This window comes from Corella eumyota, chromosome 2 (assembly GCF_963082875.1).
Source record: "Corella eumyota chromosome 2, kaCorEumy4.1, whole genome shotgun sequence".
Lineage (NCBI taxonomy): Eukaryota > Metazoa > Chordata > Ascidiacea > Phlebobranchia > Corellidae > Corella > Corella eumyota.
The window spans coordinates 6,805,385-6,824,730 of NC_137491.1; the positions used below are offsets into that span (position 1 = coordinate 6,805,385).

The 19,346-nt window shown below is 27.2% G+C and overlaps 3 protein-coding genes across 6 annotated transcripts; all 3 read left to right on the forward strand.

Moving 5' to 3' along the window:
- The first annotated feature begins 419 nt into the window (after positions 1 to 419).
- LOC145743995 (ubiquitin conjugation factor E4 B-like) lies at positions 420 to 4,257 on the forward strand. Its single transcript, XM_082562084.1, has 2 exons — positions 420 to 539; positions 661 to 4,257. The coding sequence occupies exon 2, from the start codon at positions 708 to 710 to the stop codon at positions 3,936 to 3,938; it is 3,231 nt and encodes a 1,076-aa protein (XP_082418210.1). The 5' UTR covers positions 420 to 539; positions 661 to 707; the 3' UTR covers positions 3,939 to 4,257.
- A 123-nt stretch (positions 4,258 to 4,380) lies between these two features.
- Positions 4,381 to 11,411, forward strand: LOC145743997 (islet cell autoantigen 1-like). Of its 2 annotated transcripts, none has more exons than XM_082562086.1 (13): positions 4,381 to 4,828; positions 4,976 to 5,156; positions 5,367 to 5,439; positions 5,610 to 5,733; positions 5,991 to 6,189; positions 6,650 to 6,715; positions 6,972 to 7,130; positions 7,823 to 7,926; positions 8,041 to 8,144; positions 9,009 to 9,146; positions 9,266 to 9,436; positions 9,626 to 9,883; positions 10,087 to 11,411. In XM_082562086.1, the coding sequence occupies exons 1-13, from the start codon at positions 4,812 to 4,814 to the stop codon at positions 10,218 to 10,220; spliced, it is 1,728 nt and encodes a 575-aa protein (XP_082418212.1). In that variant the 5' UTR covers positions 4,381 to 4,811; the 3' UTR covers positions 10,221 to 11,411. The 2 variants fall into 2 exon arrangements, with proteins under 2 accessions (XP_082418212.1, XP_082418211.1); XM_082562085.1 differs by having other exon boundaries at positions 7,805 to 7,926; positions 10,087 to 11,410.
- A 226-nt stretch (positions 11,412 to 11,637) lies between these two features.
- LOC145743154 (solute carrier family 49 member 4 homolog) lies at positions 11,638 to 15,956 on the forward strand. Of its 3 annotated transcripts, XR_014280988.1 has the most exons (12): positions 11,638 to 11,765; positions 11,864 to 12,017; positions 12,189 to 12,363; positions 12,503 to 12,642; positions 12,902 to 12,992; positions 13,153 to 13,288; positions 13,466 to 13,597; positions 13,728 to 13,795; positions 13,952 to 14,085; positions 14,176 to 14,355; positions 14,460 to 14,810; positions 15,684 to 15,956. XR_014280988.1 is itself a non-coding variant. In XM_082561061.1 (11 exons), the coding sequence occupies exons 1-11, from the start codon at positions 11,718 to 11,720 to the stop codon at positions 14,630 to 14,632; spliced, it is 1,431 nt and encodes a 476-aa protein (XP_082417187.1). In that variant the 5' UTR covers positions 11,638 to 11,717; the 3' UTR covers positions 14,633 to 14,961. The 3 variants fall into 3 exon arrangements, 1 of the variants encoding a protein (XP_082417187.1); XR_014280989.1 differs by lacking the exon at positions 15,684 to 15,956 and having other exon boundaries at positions 14,020 to 14,085; positions 14,460 to 14,595; XM_082561061.1 differs by lacking the exon at positions 15,684 to 15,956 and having other exon boundaries at positions 14,460 to 14,961.
- The last annotated feature ends 3,390 nt before the right edge of the window (positions 15,957 to 19,346 follow it).

Here is a 19,346-nt window from a genome sequence, read left to right on the forward strand (position 1 = left end):
ACTAAATGTGTGTTCTTTTATTTTACACCAACAATGAGTTGCACAACCTTAACAATAACTTTCTTACAAACACATACATCTAAATGTCCTAATTGCATAATGTACACACTCTCACAACTAGAACTATAAAGCCTAGTACTCCAAGTTAATATAAAAATGTTTACATAAAGTGGTGTGAACAGATGATGTTGAGCTGAAAAGTAATAGTTAATGTAGGTAAAATCGTGTTTTGGTAAGTGACAATCGTTTATGTTCAAAAAAACAGTTATTTAGTTATTTTAAACTTTTATTATAATTTAGTAAAACTTTAAAAACAAATATTTGTAAGAAGTTTATTGAATTTAGTCGGGGATAACTAAAAATAATTTTTCAATTGGAAAAAGTCTTTACTCTGACTAGTTTTTTGTTTAAGCAAAACATGATAAAGCATTTTTATTGTCTGATTGAATAGATTAATTTCAGTTGGTTGCTATTAAAATTAGGTACGATATTCATAATTGAAAATAGTGAATGTTAAGTTTATAAAACCAACTAAAAAGGTAAAACTTATTTTTGTTTTTATCGGTAACAGTTATAATATATTTTCTAAATTGTCGTTGTTAATTAATACATTTATAAACAAAAGTAATTGTTAAATTAATATTTTGTTTATTTTATTAGAAATATAAAAAAATTGATACTTTTTGTACACAAATCTGCTTAAAAAAATGAGTGAAAATAATTTAACGCCAGAAGAAATAAGGCAACGCCGTATTGCTCGTTACTTAAAAACTGGAAATAATGATGTGAAAAATTCGACAACAAATTCTGTTGCTTCTGATAATAAACCTGATTTAACTCTTTCTCCAAAGGAAAAAATTGCCAGGTCTTCCAATTATGGTGAGTCTGATAGTTTGGGTTCATGTGAGCCATTAAAAGGATTGACTGTGGATTCTGGAATAGAAACACAAAACCAAGAAATTTCAATGGAAATATGTGTTGACTCAATTGACCCTGAGTCAAATGAAATAAAAAATGGAATTTCTTCTAATGCAAGTACTTTAGAGCAAACAGAAAAAAGCCTGCTAACTCTAATCACCAAAACTTTAAAAATATCTGGATATGAAGATCAAGAAACATCATCCAGAGATTCTATCCTGTTTTTAGGAACTGCAATAAGTTGTGATGAAAAACATGATAAGCTATCTTTGTATGCTGATGTGATTGGACAGTGCCTCATGGAAGCACTTAATCACATAGCTATTCAATATATTGAGAATCAAAATCAAGCGGAAGAAAATGATAATTCCTTACAATCATTACCTAACCGAAAACTCGCCTATTTGTTAAATGTCTATAAGGTCATAGTTACTGAAGAGCGGTATTCAAAAAATGACCCCGATACATTAGTTGTTTTAAATGAGATTCAAAATCAGATTATTGGGTATCTTGTAATGGTTTTGCAGGAAGAAACTGAAAATGAAAATACCCCCGCAATCATAGAGTTCAGTGTGGAAATCCTAAGTGGAAAATTACCCCAGGGGATATTAGTTGATCTTTTAAGAGCTACACTTAAAGATGGAAGTTTTACAACAATTTTTACCTCAATCATTTTTCAACTTAGATCTGCTGCAAAAAAAGAATCTCTTACTAATGAGAATTTTACAAAACCGATTGAAGCCTTAGCTGAACTGTGCCAAATAACCACAGAAAACAACTTAAAAGAACGTCCTATTTGTAACTTGTTGGTAGAAATCAATACATTTATACCAGAGACAATATCACAAGCACCTGGAAAAGAACTTCAGCTAGTTTCTGTACTTGGCCCATTCTTAAGTCTGTCTGTGTTTGTTAAAGATGATGAGCTTATAGCAAAGACTTACTTGACTTCCATGACATCCATGGCCAAGGAAAACTTTGAATTTTTGTCTAAAACCCTTCAGAGTAAATTGGAACTAGCAAGAAATGAAATGTTTAAAGTATTTTACAACATGTTGCTGAATTCCAAATCAAGAGATGGTGTAGTTATTTATCTAGGTTGGGTATTACTAAACAACAACAACTGGTCACAAATGCAAACAAATACTCAACTTTTATCCCAGCGTGGTTTTATGATGAACATTTTAAGTATTCTCCAAGAACTTTGCAAAAAAGTCAAAGTCGAAAAAGTTGACCCACTCTACATACTCAATAAACACTGCAAAATTGCAACACAAAATGAAACCAGAATTAAAGCAACCTCAGATGATATTGAGAAATGGATTGAAAACAATCAAAATCAGCTCACAAAAAGTCCCCCTAAATTTCCCACAGAATGTTTTTTCCTAACCATGTATGCTCACCATTTGACTGTTATTCCATTGGCACAGACCTATGTACGCACAATTAGAGGAATACAAGAACTTAATCAAGTGATTCGTGAAATAGAATCTTCCAAATCACAATGGAAAGGCACTCCACAAGAAGTTAGAAACAGATCGCTTATAAAAAGATGCAAGACTCAACTAACTGAACACTGGCAACAAAAAACGTGTTTTCGTATTGGTCTATTGGATGATACTATACTAGTACAATGTTTACAGTTTTATACCTCAGCTGCACAGTATTTGTTAAACATTGTTTCTACAAATTTTGAAGATGTAACACTTCCACTGCCAGAGCAAGTTCCAGAACAGTTTTCAATGTTGCCTGAGTATTTTGTTGAAGATATTGCAGAATTTTTGCTTACTGTGGTACAACAGGCCCCAAATATGCTCAAAGATAACATGTCAAAAACTTTGGTAACGTTCTTAATTGTATTTACTTCCTCTTCCAACTACTTTAATAACCCTTACGTTGTTTCGAAATTAGTAGAAGTCTTGTTTTATCTTAACCCAGGGATTCAACCAAGAACACAAAACTTGTATGAATTAATTGAAAGTCATCCACTAGCTATACAGCACTTAGGACCTTCACTAATGAAGTTTTACTCTGATGTAGAAACAACTGGCAGGAGCAATGAATTTTATGACAAATTTAGCATTCGCTATCACATCTCTATTATATTTAAAAGTCTCTGGCAAAATCCAGAGTATCAAGCTGTGGTTGCCAACCAAAGCAAAGGTTCTGAGTTTGTTAGATTTGTAAACATGTTGATCAATGACACTACTTTTTTGTTAGATGAAAGCTTGGACTCTCTTAAAAGAATACATGAAACCCAGGAAGCTAAAAAGGATACAGCTGCACAAAATGCACTAGCAGCAGATGCAAGGCAATCGCAGGATCGTCAACTACAACAAGATGAGCGCCAGTGTAAATCTTATTTAACACTTACTACTGAGACATTGGAGATGCTTCATTATCTCACAAAATTAATCCAAAAACCTTTTTTACGACCAGAGCTTGCTGATCGTATTGCAGCAATGTTAAATTTTAATTTAAAGCAACTATGTGGACCAAAATGCAATGATTTAAAAGTAGATAACCCAGAGAAATATGGGTTTGAGCCAAAGAAACTTCTTAACTGCTTAACTGATCTATATCTTCACCTAGATTGTCCAGAATTTGTACAGTTTTTAGCTAGAGATGAGCGTTCATACAGCAAGCAATTGTTTGAAACTGCTATTGCAAAATTATCTAAAACCGGTATCAAATCATCTATGGATTTAGAACATTTTTCTGAAATAGCGGAACAGGTACATGCCTGTAAAATAAAGCTGGACAGAACGGAGGTAGACTACGGCGAAATTCCTGATGAGTTCAAAGATCCTTTGATGGATACATTGATGATTGACCCAGTGCTTCTACCCACCAGTGGAAATATAATGGATCGAAGCATCATTCTTAGACATTTGCTAAACTCTTCAACTGACCCCTTTAACAGACAAGAACTTAAAAAGGAGATGTTAGAACCAGCTGTTGAGCTAAAAAAGAAAATTGATGACTGGATTAAGGAAAAAGAAGCATCACGAATGGATTAAATAAAAATTTAAAAAAAATTGTTAAAGATTACAGTATTTAACTAATATAGGCCTATTTAAACTTGTTAAAGATCTGTTTGTTTATGTCATTTTTTATCACTATATTTTCTTATATACATAAAAGTTTGTACCAAATAATAGTACAATTTAAAAAGTTTATTAAAAAAATAATTTATCAAAAATATAATTTTTCATTAAAATATAAAAAATTTAAACACCAATATTACCCCAGATAAATTGTTTTGTAATTGCGTAACATAAAATGCTTGCTTTTTAGTGTTGTTCTGTTTAATATATAATTAAATGCAAGTTTCGTTTATCAATTTTAGTATGGTTTTTGTGTAATGTTAAAAAAGCTTGTGTATAGAATTTAGGTCAAAATTTCAGTACAGATTATTAAAAATTATCATTTTTTAGAATTATTTTAGTGGTTTGATTTTTAATAATTTTAATATCACTCAAGCTGTTATAAAATACATATTTACTAAAGATTTAAATTAAATAAAGAAGGCATTTAAAGTTTTAACTATGCGTGGCACTAAAACGTGACAAATGGGTCACATAACAGGCAAATCTCTTCTTCTATTGGATATTGCCAACAAGTTTGCTTCGTGTTGTTTTTACGTTTTGCGTGATTAATACAAGTTAATACAAATTTGTTAGTTATTTTACAAGTAATGTGTTTTACGACGTATTGTTAATTTTTGGACACGTTTAGGAAACCGTGAAAAATATTTACAGTCTGTCATTTTTTAAAGTTAGTGACGTCAAGTAGGCTAAAATCTACATCGACGATTTTCAAAAAACTTTTGACAGATTGATACGGTTAGAAGCGAAAAAAAGCAACCCTTACAACTGTGCGACCAACTGACCATGTCGATGTCAAAATAGTAAGTTATTATTTAAGGCCAATTTAAAACAATAAAATTATTAACTAAAATTATTTATAAATGCTGTGTTTTTAAATTGCTAAACGGTTAAACTAGCAACAAAGTTTAGAAAAAAATTTGTAAGTTGTCTGTTTTTATACATCTTAGTGATAGCTCTGGTTTCTCCGGTCAATCTTATGACAGAAATGTCTTTGAAGCCAACTTGTCTACGGTTAATAAATGGCAACGAGATTTCTGGACTGCAAAACAAGTGTTAAGAAAAAAAATGGGAAAAGAAGATGACCATCATGTTGTTCAAAGTGATAATGATATCGATGCAAAATTAAATGTAAATCTATTTAAAAAACGTATAAAAAAATTATAAGAACAATTTTGGTTTAAATACATATAATTCACTATTACTTATAAAAACAGGGTTTTTATATTATTTTTAAAACATTATGATTTTTTGTATTAAACCTTAAGGTAATTAATTATATTTTATTCTTAACATTTTTTATGGAGTTAATTATTTGATTATGGTTTATTTTTTGTTCAGCTTTTTAATTCAGTACAGGAGACATGTTCTGACCTTTTAAAGGCAATCGAAAATTATCAAAAGTGCATTTGTGGTTAGTCATTTTTAAACTTTATTATTTATTTAATTTCATCTTCTCTATAAAAATTGTTTTTTAAGTAAAAAATATTTAATGATTTTGTTACACAAAATGTAACTTGTCTTTGAAGAAAATAATTGCCATATAAGTTGTTGATCCTTATTATAAAAGTCTAATCTTTTTAGTTTTATCTCGAGATGAAAATTCTATGGGACGGTTTTTAAAAGATCAGGGAGCGTTGGATAAAACTCCTGCTGGAAAAATGATGGGGGCAGTTGGAAAAGCTCAGTGTTACACTTCACAACAAAGGTAACTTTGCTTGCCATGTTTAAAATTTGTTACATTTGTTGTATTTTTTATACTTGTTGCTACTCAAATTTGTAACTGTAGTTTTTGGTTTATGTATTTTTTACCATTAAAATGTTAGGTAACAAAAAATATAATCAAATGATCATAATTGATTACAATTATTATTTAAAAAAAGTTTTAATAACTAAAATTTAAAAAAAAATGATCTGCTAATATTTTGTGAAAACAATTTTTAACGAAAAACCATTTTGTTACAGGTTGGTTTTACGAAACTCACTAAGTCGAATGCATCATGATGTGGAAACATTTCGGTATCGAGCTGTTGGAGACAGTGTCCTCTCTGTTGATCAAATGGAGGATGCAAGAACTCATTACAGAGCATCTTTGAGGTGGATGCAAGACATTTCAGCCAATCTCGACCCAGAACAATATAAAAAACTGGAGAAATTTAGGAAGGTAAAATTTGCTAAATTTTTTTTATTTTTTTATTGCAAAAACTAACTGTTTAATAATTTTTTTACTTACTAAGCAGTTGAACTTAATCTATATAGGGTCACATGGGGGAGAATGAGTATAATTTAAAGTTTGATTAATTGTAATTTTTTAAACTTTTGCAATAGAAAAGTTTTTTTAATTTAAAAATGACATGATGCATGTAGACAATATATATGTGTAATTTTACTACCTTGCCACAATTAAGTTAGGTAGTTTTATTAATTTTCTAAAAAAATTAAGTATACCCATTTCACCCCACAAGGTGGGGTGAAATGAGTATTCACTAATCTGCAAGGTAAAACTCATTTAAAAAAAACTATTGTACCCATTTCAAACTTATTGATTATTGAAAACCTATTTAAAATTTAATTGTTAGTTAAATTTTTAGTTGTATTTTTAAATAATTTGTTTTACTGTGAAGGTGCAAACAGAGGTTCGATTAAATAAAGATAAATTTGATAAACTGAAGTGGGCTGTATGTCAAAAGGTATTTAGAAATTTAAATAAAAAATTTTTCTGAGTTTAAATTATTGTAAATTATGGGGCGTGTCTTTCTAAATCTGCATTATATCATTTTAATTATGATATGAATACAAAATTTTTAAATTGTAAGGTAATTCTAGTATTATTGTATAGGATTATAGATAATCAATACTCCTAATTTTAATCATACACAATGAAAATGGTTGGTTTATCTATTATTTATACGTTATCACATTTTTACATATCTTGATTCAATTAAGGTTGATCTGTTATGTGCCTCAAGAAGTAACTTATTCTCCAATATACTTGTCCCTTATCAAAATGAAGTCTTAAAATTTTGGGAAAAAACTGCCCATACATTAGCTGCAGTTTTGGAAAACATTAAAGATTACCAAAATTATGAATTCAAATTATTGAAGGTATTTATATTGTGTAGTTGCTGTCGTTTTTAGTATTGTTGTTATTCATCATATAACTTTAACCAATCATTATATACATTTTTTACGAAACAAGCTTATAGTTATTATAGTTGGATTTTTTAAGCTATAGCGTAATCAGCTTCTTAATGTTTCTTAAAATAAATTAAAATATATTTTGTGTAGAGAAAAATTTTTTGTTTAGTAAGTATTAGGCTTAATTTAAAAAAAATCTTAAAAATTAAAATGTTTTTACAATAAAAAACTTTTAGTTACTTTTAGGAATTTGTTTTATTTTTGTAGTGATTTTAATTTAGTTCTAACTAAAGTCTATTTTATTTGTTGTTTTTGCATGTGCTTTCTACCTAACCCAACTTAAATCATTATTTACTTTACATGTTTTTTTTGTGAACGATGATTACAAAAATATTATTTTTATTACTTTTGACACAAAAATTGTTCGACACAAATCTAACATAATTATCCCTTTTAAAACATTTTAATTTTTTAAATTATTCGTCTAAATTAAAAAAAAATCCTTATTTTACAAACCACATAAAATACATTTTTTCTTAAATTACATTATCACAACCCCAAATTCTAACCCCGCACCCTTTCATTTGTGGACCACTGTGTTGTTGCATGCTGATTTGTGATGGTGGACCATAAATAAAAAGGAACTAAACCCAATGCAGGACATTGATGAGTCGAAAGAGGAAAAAAAGAATGGAGAGGATGAAAAGGAAAAAGGAAAAGTTGAAGAGAAATCTGAAAATGTTAAAAAGGAAGATGATACTCAGTAAGTGTGTTAAAAATTATTTGCAATGTGAAAAAAAAATTTAGTTTAATTTTTATAATTTAGTCACCCTTCATGCACTTTAGTATAAAAATATTTATTCCAACCTCTTTGCAGGTTAATTAGTCTCAGTGATCAAGACTTTGTCGATGGTGAAAATTTGGTTGCAGATGCAATAAATAAACTCAAACTTAACTCAAATAATAAAGAAAATAATGCAGGTATTAATAAAATTTTTGTTTTGTTTGGTTTACAAATGTTCAAATTCATGCTTTTTTGTTGTGAAAAAATATAAGGTTTTTGCATGTTGTTGTATTTGATTTGCCAAAAATGTATGTATGTTATAGGGTAAAAATAGTTTTTATATGGTAACAGCACTTACTAAAAAGATATTTTTTTGCCTACAAACAAAAAATACATTTATTTTATATACAGTTTTGTGTGGCTAACAAAACATAGGTGCTACACAAACTTGTATCCTGTTTAATTGTTATAAATTTTACTAAACATATTGCTGAATATTAAAAAAATAATTCTCTTTTGTTAGTTGTTGCAAATAATTATTTTATTATTATTAGCGTCATTGATAAACTTATATGATGAGGATAAAGATAAAAATAAAGGTTGTTATGATGATGTTTATCATGCATATAATGAAATAGATATCCCTGAAAACCCACTTAATCAACCTTTAATAAATGGTATTTGCACGAAGTCTTGCGTTTAATATTCCCCATTTTTTTCCATTTTTACAGAATTTTTAATAAAATCTTTTTTTTATTGTGAGTTAATTCAGGCTAGTTTTGTTTTGCATGGAATTTTTTGTTAAATATATATATACTGTGTTTATGGGTTGTTTGTATTTTGTTGAGTTTTTCACAAAATATTTTTATACTTACTTTTAACCTATAACAATAACTTTGGTGTTATGGGAGTTTTTTACCCAAACCTATTTCGGCAAAATTACTATTTGTTTGTTATTGTAACAACTATTTATTATGAAGTATGTTAATGTTTTTTTCAAATAAGAAATAAAATTTTTATTAGTGGTATTGGTTTAAAAAATATATTTTCTTGTAAATTAGAAACGAACAAACCTGAAGAAAAATTAGTGGAAGACGATAACTTATTACTTGATGACTTCGGTAACACTGACTTCCATGAGCCTAGTAAAGAAGATCTTAACTTGTTAAACGATATTCTTGGAGATGTTGACCAACCAGGTATGAAAATCATGTTTAAAAAATAAATAATGATAAAATTCAATACTCCGAAATTGAGTTTTGCTTTATTATGGTTTTAAGAATTTTTGCAAAATTTTAATTTATTTGTTTTATTCCAGCATCTGGTGATCTGGAAAAACAGTGGCAATCTGTGTTTGGAGAATTTACCCAAGCCTCCCAATCTTCTTCAGTTCCAACTCCCGCAGTTGATCAGGAAGTTCAGGAGCAACAAGAAGGAGGAGGAGGAGGTTATCTACCTTCCCAGTTGATGGACTTGATGCTTATGTCAGGTCAGCTACAAAAAATTTAAAATTTTATCCATTTTGTAAATTTAATTTTAACTTATTTTAAGAATATAATCTGGTTAAACTAGTTATTTTGCTTTAAAATATGTCAAAATGCCTTTTTTTATACATTTTCTGGATTATTGAACATTTTAAAACAAAATATAAAAAAAATAATTTTTTTAATTGCCTTAGATAAAAACCCTTCAACAAACTCATTGAATGCCAACAGTCAACCTCAACAACAACAACAACAACCACAAATGGGGCAAATGGGACTTCCCCCAAATCATGGAGGCGCAGGAATGGTGGGTGGATACCAGCCACCATCTTATAACTCCATGTTTGGGAACCAGGTACCATTTGGTAACTTTCAACAAGCTGGTGCTTCTAATAGGACTCCAAGTAGTAGTGGAATAAAAAGTAATCAATTACCACCACAGCCTAAGAAAGGTAAATTTTTAAATAAATAACTTAGTTAACTAAGTTAGTAATTAAGAATTAATTTCCATAGGCTTGTACCTAATGTAATACTCATGGTTATTAATCATTTGTTTTAAGGAATGCAATTTTGTTAATTTTTTTTAATTTAGGTGTGGTAAATTAATTTATTTATATTTTTAATTGAAATTTTTGCTTAAATTTATTTGTAACAGATTCCAATGATCACAAATCAGCATGGTTTAACTTATTTGCTGAACTTGACCCATTACAAAATCCCGACAATCTTTTAAAGAAAAAGGATGACGGAAGTAAATTGTTAAAACAAGATACTGGTGGAGCGTGTTAAAACGTCCCTTTCTGTAAATAGATTAACTTATTTGGAGTATTGTTGGTGCAAATTAAATACAACATCTAAAACAGCATTAACAGAATTCCAATTATATAAGACCTTTTTTAACGTTATCCCTTAAGAACTTTTTTGAATATATACAGATAGGTGGATATAATTGGGATTATAAAAAACAACAAGCTTTTTTTCCATATATCTTTTCTTTGTATAGAACAATTTTTGGTGCAGTTATTTTTATATAATCATGAAAAATTGGGGACTATTTAATTGGTTCTTATTCAAGGCAGTTATGAAAGCAGTTTTTCTAATTTTGTTTATTTGATATGCTTAGTGAAGCTGTATATTAATGTGTTTCTATTTAGTTTATATTTAAATAAAATTATTACAAAATTTTATAGTTACTGATTACAATATAACTGATGATTAAAAAAATTAAAATCATGGGGAGTAATCTTTAGTTTAATATTATTGTGGTTACTTTTTTTTGTCAACTTTGTTAGTTTTTTAGATTATTTGTTATTTTTTCTGTGTTGTATCATTTGGTTGAAACTGCCTAAAGTTAAGTTAAAGGGCGTGATATAAATATTTTGTGTAAAAACACAAAAATGAAATTGTTTTAGTGTCTGATATTTTTTCATATTTAAATTAGCACAATTTTGACATTGTTAATATGTGAATCCGAATATTTGTAACCATTTGCACTATTTTTATATTGGCATTAAAATAAGCTATTTTTCAAATAATCAGAAAAAGCCAAATCCAAATGTATGTAATCTTAAAGGCATAGTGCAATAAAATCTTTCAATTAACATCTTTTTTTATACTAAGTGCAGTTTATAGTTTATCTTGTTTATATTTTTTAATTATCTTCAAATAAAATCTTTTTGTGGTGTGTTTATGTCCGGTACATTTAGTTTGAACATAATTGTACATATATATTGTAACATTACTTTTTAGATTCTAGTACCTGTATAGAAAAACTTTAGTTTTAAATTTTTTTTTTTTATTTGTTATGTAGCAATATGGAATCCTATTAAAAAGCTTAAACCAACCTTATTTTTAAAGCATTTTATATAAATGAAATTAAATAAATCTGTATCTTTTCCATATTTACTGTAATTCGTTAAATTTGCTTTTAAGTAAACAGACATTTTCCTATAGGTTGATTATTGTTGTTGTCTATGTCTTGTAATAAACTACGTCAACAGAGATATAAAATTTTGTGTTGATTTGCAATATATATTTTGCAATGCAAATATTAAGTCTAATTGTTTCCTGAATTTTTGGTATTGAAACACGTAGGCAAATAACAAGTTGCATTGTTTAATTTTAAGTATATAGGGTCACATGAATTTGTAAATGTTTATCAGTTTGTTTGATTAAGCATCATAAATATATCAGGCAGAAAGCAACTTGAATTTAATATTTGCTATATTGTATTCAAGTTTTTATTGGTAACTTGTTTTTATAAATTTGTTTTTGTTTAATTTTAAAATGGAAAATGATGAAAATACACCATTGATTATTGCAAGACTTCAAGATGTATGTTTATTATTTTTTGTTTAATATTTTTATATGTATATATTGGTATTTATTTGTTATATATTGTTTTTTTTAACACTTAGTTTTAACATTTTTAGGAAGGTGAAGAAGAACCTATAGTGTACAAGAGGTATTGGTATAGATGGTATTTGTTAATTCTCTTCTCCCTATTTTCCTTGATGCAGTCGAATGTTTGGAATACCTGGGGACCAATTAGTGTTTCAGCTAAATATGGACTAGGATTGACAGATCGTAAGTTAACTTTTTTAAAGTAGGCTTCAATGCCTTGGCAAATTTTTTTAAACTTTAAAAGTCAAATATATATTCTTAAAGATCTTTTGTTTACAGAAATAGAATTTTTGGTTTTAATTTTCAAAAAAAACATTTAATCGAAAATAATGCAAATTTATTTTTATGTTTTAGATGACATTGAGTTACTTGCCAATTGGGTAACAATAGCTTCTTTGCCTTGTTTTATTTTTTTTATTGTTGTTCTTGAAAAGAAAGGACTCAGATTAGCTGTTTTATTTGGATCTTTCTGTGTTGCTTTGGGAACAGGGTTAAGATGTCTGCCAGTCGAATCAAGTGTCTTAGTTTAGTGAGTTTAAATATGTTTATATTGTTATGTATTTTTAGGTAGGCTTTTTCTTCTTCTATTTAATTTTGTTTTACTGTGTATGTATGTATTGTTTAAATATTACATTGACAAAACTTAGTTAATAAAGAATTTTTACTAGTTTGATTCATACTGCTGCATTCCTCAATGGTTTGGCAGCTTGTGCAGTACTCGGTGTCCCTCCATTAATGTCAAACTTGTGGTTTCCGCCAAGTGAAAGAGTCACAGCCACAAGCCTGCTTTACTTGCTTGGAAATTTTGGTTAGTATTATTTTAATGATGTTTGACAATCCTAGAAATATTTTTAATAGACTTGTTGGATATCTAAACAAATAAGACTTATGTGTTAAAAATGATCAATCAAATATTTTTACAAGGGATTTGTGTTGGCATTTTTTGTTGTTCAAGCTGCAATTATTAACTTTTTGTACAAATATTTGTTTTTTTTGTGATATTTTGCTAAGCTTAACAGATAATATCATGTTATGTAAAATGACATGCTACAAAACATGTTATTCAGGAAATGCTTTTGGGTTTTTGGTTGGTCCTGTTATGGTTCAGCTTCCCAATGGAAACTCTACTTTTAATTCAACAAACAAAGCTGCTATTAGGTAATTACCTGTTCATACATGCACGTTAATACTTAGTTTTAACAAATGTTTACAAGTAAAAATGTAAGAATTTTGGATATATAATTTAAATTTGTCGCAAAACTGCAAATTTTTACAATGTTCCAACAATGTTTCAAGTGACACATTTTTAAAATAACAGGACAGATATTGACCATTACATGTACTTACACTTCGGAATAGCTCTGCCAATCTTTATTTCTATGCTAGTTTTCTTTCCAAACAAACCACCCACACCACCCAGCGCATCTTCTTCAATTCCTAGACTTGAAATAAAGGTACTTAATAAGTATTTGATGTTTTTAAAAAGTTATATGAAGTCATTTTGATTAATTTTTTTAAACTTCGACAATTTTTAAAAAACATTTTTTTAACGCTGTTGTATGATTGTATATCAAATTACAAGATATTTAACATAACTTTTATGTTAATAAACATGTTTTATTATTATTTAGGCTGCTTTAAAAAGGTTAATGAGGGTGCCTTCATATTGGGTAATAGTGGCAACAAATGCCCTATTTCTTGGATCTTATTATGGCTGGTCTGGTGTATTTGCTGATCTTTACAGCAAGTTTAATATATCACAGGTAAACTTATTTTGTGTTGGCATGTTTTAGATTAAAAAGAAGGTGACGTTTTGGAGTTTTAACATAGGCCTATATTACTATTACCTTAACATATATTTTACAAGTTTTTTATAGAAATATTTTTATTTAGACTGAAGCTAGCTGGGTAGGGTTTACAATGACTGTAGCTGGAATTTTTGTGGGTTCCATCGTTGGTTTGTAAGTTTTTTACCCCACAATTAGAACTTTTAATACAAAATGTATAAAATAATCTAATATCTGTATAAAATTTAATAGTTTTAAGGAATTTAAGATGTAAATTAGTTTAGCCTTGGAATTTTTAGAAAATGAAATAAAATTTTTAATATGCTTAAGAATCACTGATCGATTTAAGAGATACATGAAACTAATAGTAATGATTCACATTGTTGGAATATTTCTAGTGGTGTTATATCTTGTTGTTTCTTCTATGAGTTGGATAGACTGGGCCCCCTTTCATTTTACATCAGGTAAACTTTGTATTTATTCACAGTTGTATATTTTGCTTAAATTTTTTTTATTTAATAAATTTTTACCGAATATGAATTTTTTTATCCTAGTTACCATGTGGATTTGTTGCGTTTTGATTGGTGTTGGCGCATCATCATTTCAACCAATTATAGCAGAGTTGGGAGCTGAGCATGCTTTCCCTGTAGGAGAGGGAACAGCAAGTTCGATAATGATGTGGTTTTTCATGCTCTCAATGTTTCTTTTTCTTATAATTTTACGAGCTGTAACAGGTTATTCCCAGTTTTTTGTTATACTTCATCTAAAAGTGTAGTGTTTTACATTTTGTTCTCAATAATTTAAACTATGCCAATAACTGTTAATGTTGCTGAATTAGATCAACGCATTGCAAATTATCTTTTCTTGGCTTTCACGTCGGTTTCAATACCATTTTTCTTTTTCCTGGTACCCAATCGACACACAAGACTAGATATTGATTTACAAGATCAAAATAACAAAATTATTGAAGAGCATAAACAAGGAATAGAAAATGTCAATTTTTCGGGATAATTTTCTTCAAACTTTAAAAGGTAGATTGGTGTTGGCGCATCATCATTTCAACCAATTATAGCAGAGTTGGGAGCTGAGCATGCTTTCCCTGTAGGAGAGGGAACAGCAAGTTCGATAATGATGTGGTTTTTCATGCTCTCAATGTTTCTTTTTCTTATAATTTTACGAGCTGTAACAGGTTATTCCCAGTTTTTTGTTATACTTCATCTAAAAGTGTAGTGTTTTACATTTTGTTCTCAATAATTTAAACTACGCCAATAACTGTTAATGTTGCTGAATTAGACTTTAAAAGGTAGGCTTAACAAAGGAGTTTTTTTAGCAGGAAGGTGTTAAAATTAAATAAAAACTAGAAACCACAAAAGTTTGGGAATATTTTGTAAAATTTTAAAACTGTTTATTAATATACAACAAGATATTACGAAATGTTTAAGTTTGTGCAAAATAATCAAACATTAAATCTATTCAATCAAAGTGTTTTGACATAATTAAAAATCAAAACACAATTTTTCTTGAATAGGCTATATTTATTAGAAAATAGTTAGATGTTTATTTATTTTGCCTATAGATGGCTTATTACCAATAATCCTAATCAAGTAATATAAAAAAATACAATTTATTAAATTTTTGCAAAATTGCTTAACTATGAATCCATATATTCGATAGAATATATATATATATTCAATCGCCTATTACGTAACCTATTAATCTATAGGGTGGTATAGGAAAATACTGTAGAAAATGATCCGATTTTTTTTTTAATTTAAAATCAATTACATTTTTAAAAGCGCGGTAGTTTAACAAGCATTAATTACAAATTTTTAATATTGCATATTAACATATACCTGAGCTATGGTAAATTTTTTTAATTTTTGCAAAATCGCAAAACTTGAGGAATTGTATTAAAACAGAAGCGTACTGTCGTAAATAAGGTTCAAGATGTAATAGAACAAAAGTTACATAATTTTTATATCTCGCTGATATCGTGACGCATTAACTTATATTGCGTTATTTTTTGTTGTATCGTATCCTCTAACATTTTTAATTTGTTTAGTGACAACAACTGTTCAAGCTTGAAATAAAGCTAGAGAAAACAAGTAATGGATTAACCCAAAGAATTTTTGTTTTATTCGTTGTAAACATGTTATTGACTTAATGTGTTGTTTATCTATTTGTTTGTTTACATAAATTTATAAAAAAAAATTACTATTTTTTAATCTAATTAGTGTCTCGAGACCAATCAACGCACCAATTAGTTTCGCCTGAGTAAACACGTATAAAATAAAAATATATTTTACAACTTCAAAGTTTTATACTTTTTCTTGTTAACTACTACGGATTTCTTGTTAACTACTTCAAAGAATTATATTATGTCAGATTGTTTTGATGTACCATTCTTTACTCTGCTATCTGTAAAAAATATTATGTGGCTAAAAATTATACATATATAAAAATACTTTAACTATTGTTCTATTGTATTTTTAAGAGAAATTTTATATCTTGAATTTTAGTTACGACAATACTCTTCTGTGTTTCAATACAAATTTTCAAGATTGGCAACTTTGCAAATTATTAAATTATTTTGAATTATTAATATTTATAAAAGTTATGAGCATATTACATAAAAATTGCTGTTTTTTTAAATTAAAATTTTTAGTTTCAATAAATGCGCATTGGTTTTTAGTTTTAATAAATGCGCATTGGGCCTAGAAAACTTATTTTAAACATATTATTTAAAAATATTAATATTCATAAAAGTTATGAGCATATTTCATAAAAATCGCTGTTTCTTAAAAATTAAAATTTTTAGTTTTAATTAATGCGCATTGGGTTAACTTAAATTCAAGATAAAGAAATTCGCAAAAAAAATTAAAATAAAAAAAGTTAGGGCAAATTTTTGTTTTGACTAATTTCCATATCAAGTGACCCTGTGACCTTATGTGCATATGTAGTTCGATCCAAAAAATTTCAAAATTTTTTTTTTTTTTATTTTAAATTTATTGTACTATAGTAACCCCAGTGGTCTAACAAACACATTTTATTAATATTATTTAAAAATATTAATATTCATAAAAGATATGAGCATATTTCATAAAAATCGCTGTTCTTAAAAATCAAAATTTTTAGTTTTAATTAATGCGCATTGGGTTAACTTAAATTCGAGATAAAGAAATTCGCGAAAAAAATTAAAATCAAAAAAGTTAGGGCAAATTTTTGTTTTGACTATTTTCCATATCAAGTGACCCTGTGACCATATGTGCATATGTAGTTCGATCCAAAAATTTTCAAAAAATTTTTTTTTTAAATTTTAAATTTATTGTACTATAGTAACCCCAGTGGTCTAACAAACACATTTTAATAATAATATTTAAAAATATTAATATTCATAAAAGTTATAAGCATATTTCAAAAAAATAGCTGTTTCTTAAAAATCAAAATTTTTAGTTTTAATTAATGCGCATTGGGTTAACTTAAATTCAAGATAAAGAAATTCGCGAAAAAAATTAAATTCAAAAAAGTTAGGGCAAATTTTTGTTTTGACTAATTTCCATATCAAGTGACCCTGTGACCTTATGTGCATATGTAGTTTGATCCAAAAATTTTCAAAAAATTTTTTTTTAAATTTTAAATTTATTGTAGTATAGTAACCCCAGTGGTCTAACACACACATTTTAATAATATTATTTAAAAATATTAATATTTATAAAAGATATGAGCATATTTCATAAAAATCGCTGTTTCTTAAAAATCAAAATTTTTAGTTTTAATTAATGCGCATTGGGTTAACTTAAGTTCAAGATAAAGAAATTCGCGAAAAATATTATAATCAATAAAGTTAGGGCAAATTTTTGTTTTGACTAATTTCCATATTAAGTGACCCTGTGACCTTATGTGCATATGTAGTTCGATGCAAAAATTTAAAAAATTTTTTTTTTTTAAATTTAAATTTATTGTACTATAGTAACCCCAGTGGTCTAACAAACACATTTTAATAATATTATTTAAAAATATTAATATTCATAAAAGATATAAGCATATTTCATAAAAATCGCTGTTTCTTAAAAATCAAAATTTTTAGTTTTAATTAATGCGCATTGGGTTAACTTAAATTCAAGATAAAGAAATTCGCGAAAAAAATTAAAATCCAAAAAGTTAGGGCAAATTTTTGTTTTGACTAATTTCCATATCAAGTGACCATGTGACCTTATGTGCATATGTAGTTCGATCTAAAAATTTTCCAAATTTTTTTTTTTTAATTTTAAATTCATTGTACTATAGTAACCACAGTGGTCTAACAAACACATTTTAATATTATTATTTAAAAATATTAATATTCATAAAAGATATGAGCATATTTCATAAAAATCGCTGTTTTTTAAAAATCAAAATTTTTAGTTTTAATTAATGCGCATTGGGTTAACTTAAATTCAAGATAAAGAAATTCGCGAAAAAAATTGAAATCAAAAAAGTTACGGCAAAATTTTGTTTTGACTAATTTCCATATCAAGTGACCCTGTGACCTTATGTGCATATGTAGTTTGATCCAAAAATTTTCAAAAAATTTTTTTTTAAATTTTAAATTTATTGTAGTATAGTAACCCCAGTGGTCTAACACACACATTTTAATAATATTATTTAAAATTATTAATATTTATAAAAGTTATGAGCATATTTCATAAAAATCGCTGTTTCTTAAAAATCAAAATTTTTAGTTTTAATTAATGCGCATTGGGTTAACTTAAATTCAAGATAAAAAAATTCGCGAAAAAAATTAAAATCAAAAAAGTTAGGGCAAATTTTTGTTTTGACTATTTTCCATATCAAGTGACCCTGTGACCTTATGTGCATATGTAGTTTGATCCAAGAATTTTCAAAAAATTTTTTTTTTAAATTTTAAATTTATTGTACTATAGTAACCCCAGTGGTCTAACAAACACATTTGAATAATAATATTTAAAAATATTAATATTCATAAAAGTTATAAGCATATTTCATAAAAATCGCTGTTTCTTAAAAATCAAAATTTTTAGTTTTAATTAATGCGCATTGGGTTAACTTAAATTCAAGATAAAAAAATTCGCGAAAAAAATTAAAATCAAAAAAGTTACAGCAAAATTTTGTTTTGACTAATTTCCATATCAAGTGACCCTGTGACCTTATGTGCATATGTAGTTTGATCCAAAAATTTTCAAAAAATTTTCAAAAAATTTTAAATTTATTGTAGTATAGTAACCCCAGTGGTCTAACACACACATTTTAATAATATTATTTAAAAATATTAATATTTATAAAAGATATGAGCATATTTCATAAAAATCGCTGTTTCTTAAAAATCAAAATTTTTAGTTTTAATTAATGCGCATTGGGTTAACTTAAGTTCAAGATAAAGAAATTCGCGAAAAATATTATAATCAATAAAGTTAGGGCAAATTTTTGTTTTGACTAATTTCCATATCAAGTGACCCTGTGACCTTATGTGCATATGTAGTTCGATGCAAAAATTTAAAAAATTTTTTTTTTTTAAATTTAAATTTATTGTACTATAGTAACCTCAGTGGTCTAACAAACACATTTTAATAATATTATTTAAAAATATTAATATTCATAAAAGTTATAAGCATATTTCATAAAAATCGCTGTTTCTTAAAAATCAAAATTTTTAGTTTTAATTAATGCGCATTGGGTTAACTTAAATTCAAGATAAAGAAATTCGCGA

Bases quoted from the DNA above. Each gene is read 5' to 3' on its own strand.
- LOC145743995 (XM_082562084.1), top strand. From the start codon at position 708: ATGAGTGAAAATAATTTAACGCCAGAAGAAATAAGGCAACGCCGTATT.
- LOC145743997 (XM_082562085.1), top strand. The intron at 5,734-5,990 runs GTAACTTTGCTT...ATTTTGTTACAG, and splicing joins TGTTACACTTCACAACAAAG to GTTGGTTTTACGAAACTCAC. The intron at 7,927-8,040 runs GTAAGTGTGTTA...ACCTCTTTGCAG, and splicing joins AAAAAGGAAGATGATACTCA to GTTAATTAGTCTCAGTGATC.
- LOC145743154 (XM_082561061.1), top strand. From the start codon at position 11,718: ATGGAAAATGATGAAAATACACCATTGATTATTGCAAGACTTCAAGAT. The intron at 12,018-12,188 runs GTAAGTTAACTT...TTTATGTTTTAG, and splicing joins TGGACTAGGATTGACAGATC to ATGACATTGAGTTACTTGCC. The intron at 14,356-14,459 runs GTTATTCCCAGT...TTGCTGAATTAG, and splicing joins AATTTTACGAGCTGTAACAG to ATCAACGCATTGCAAATTAT.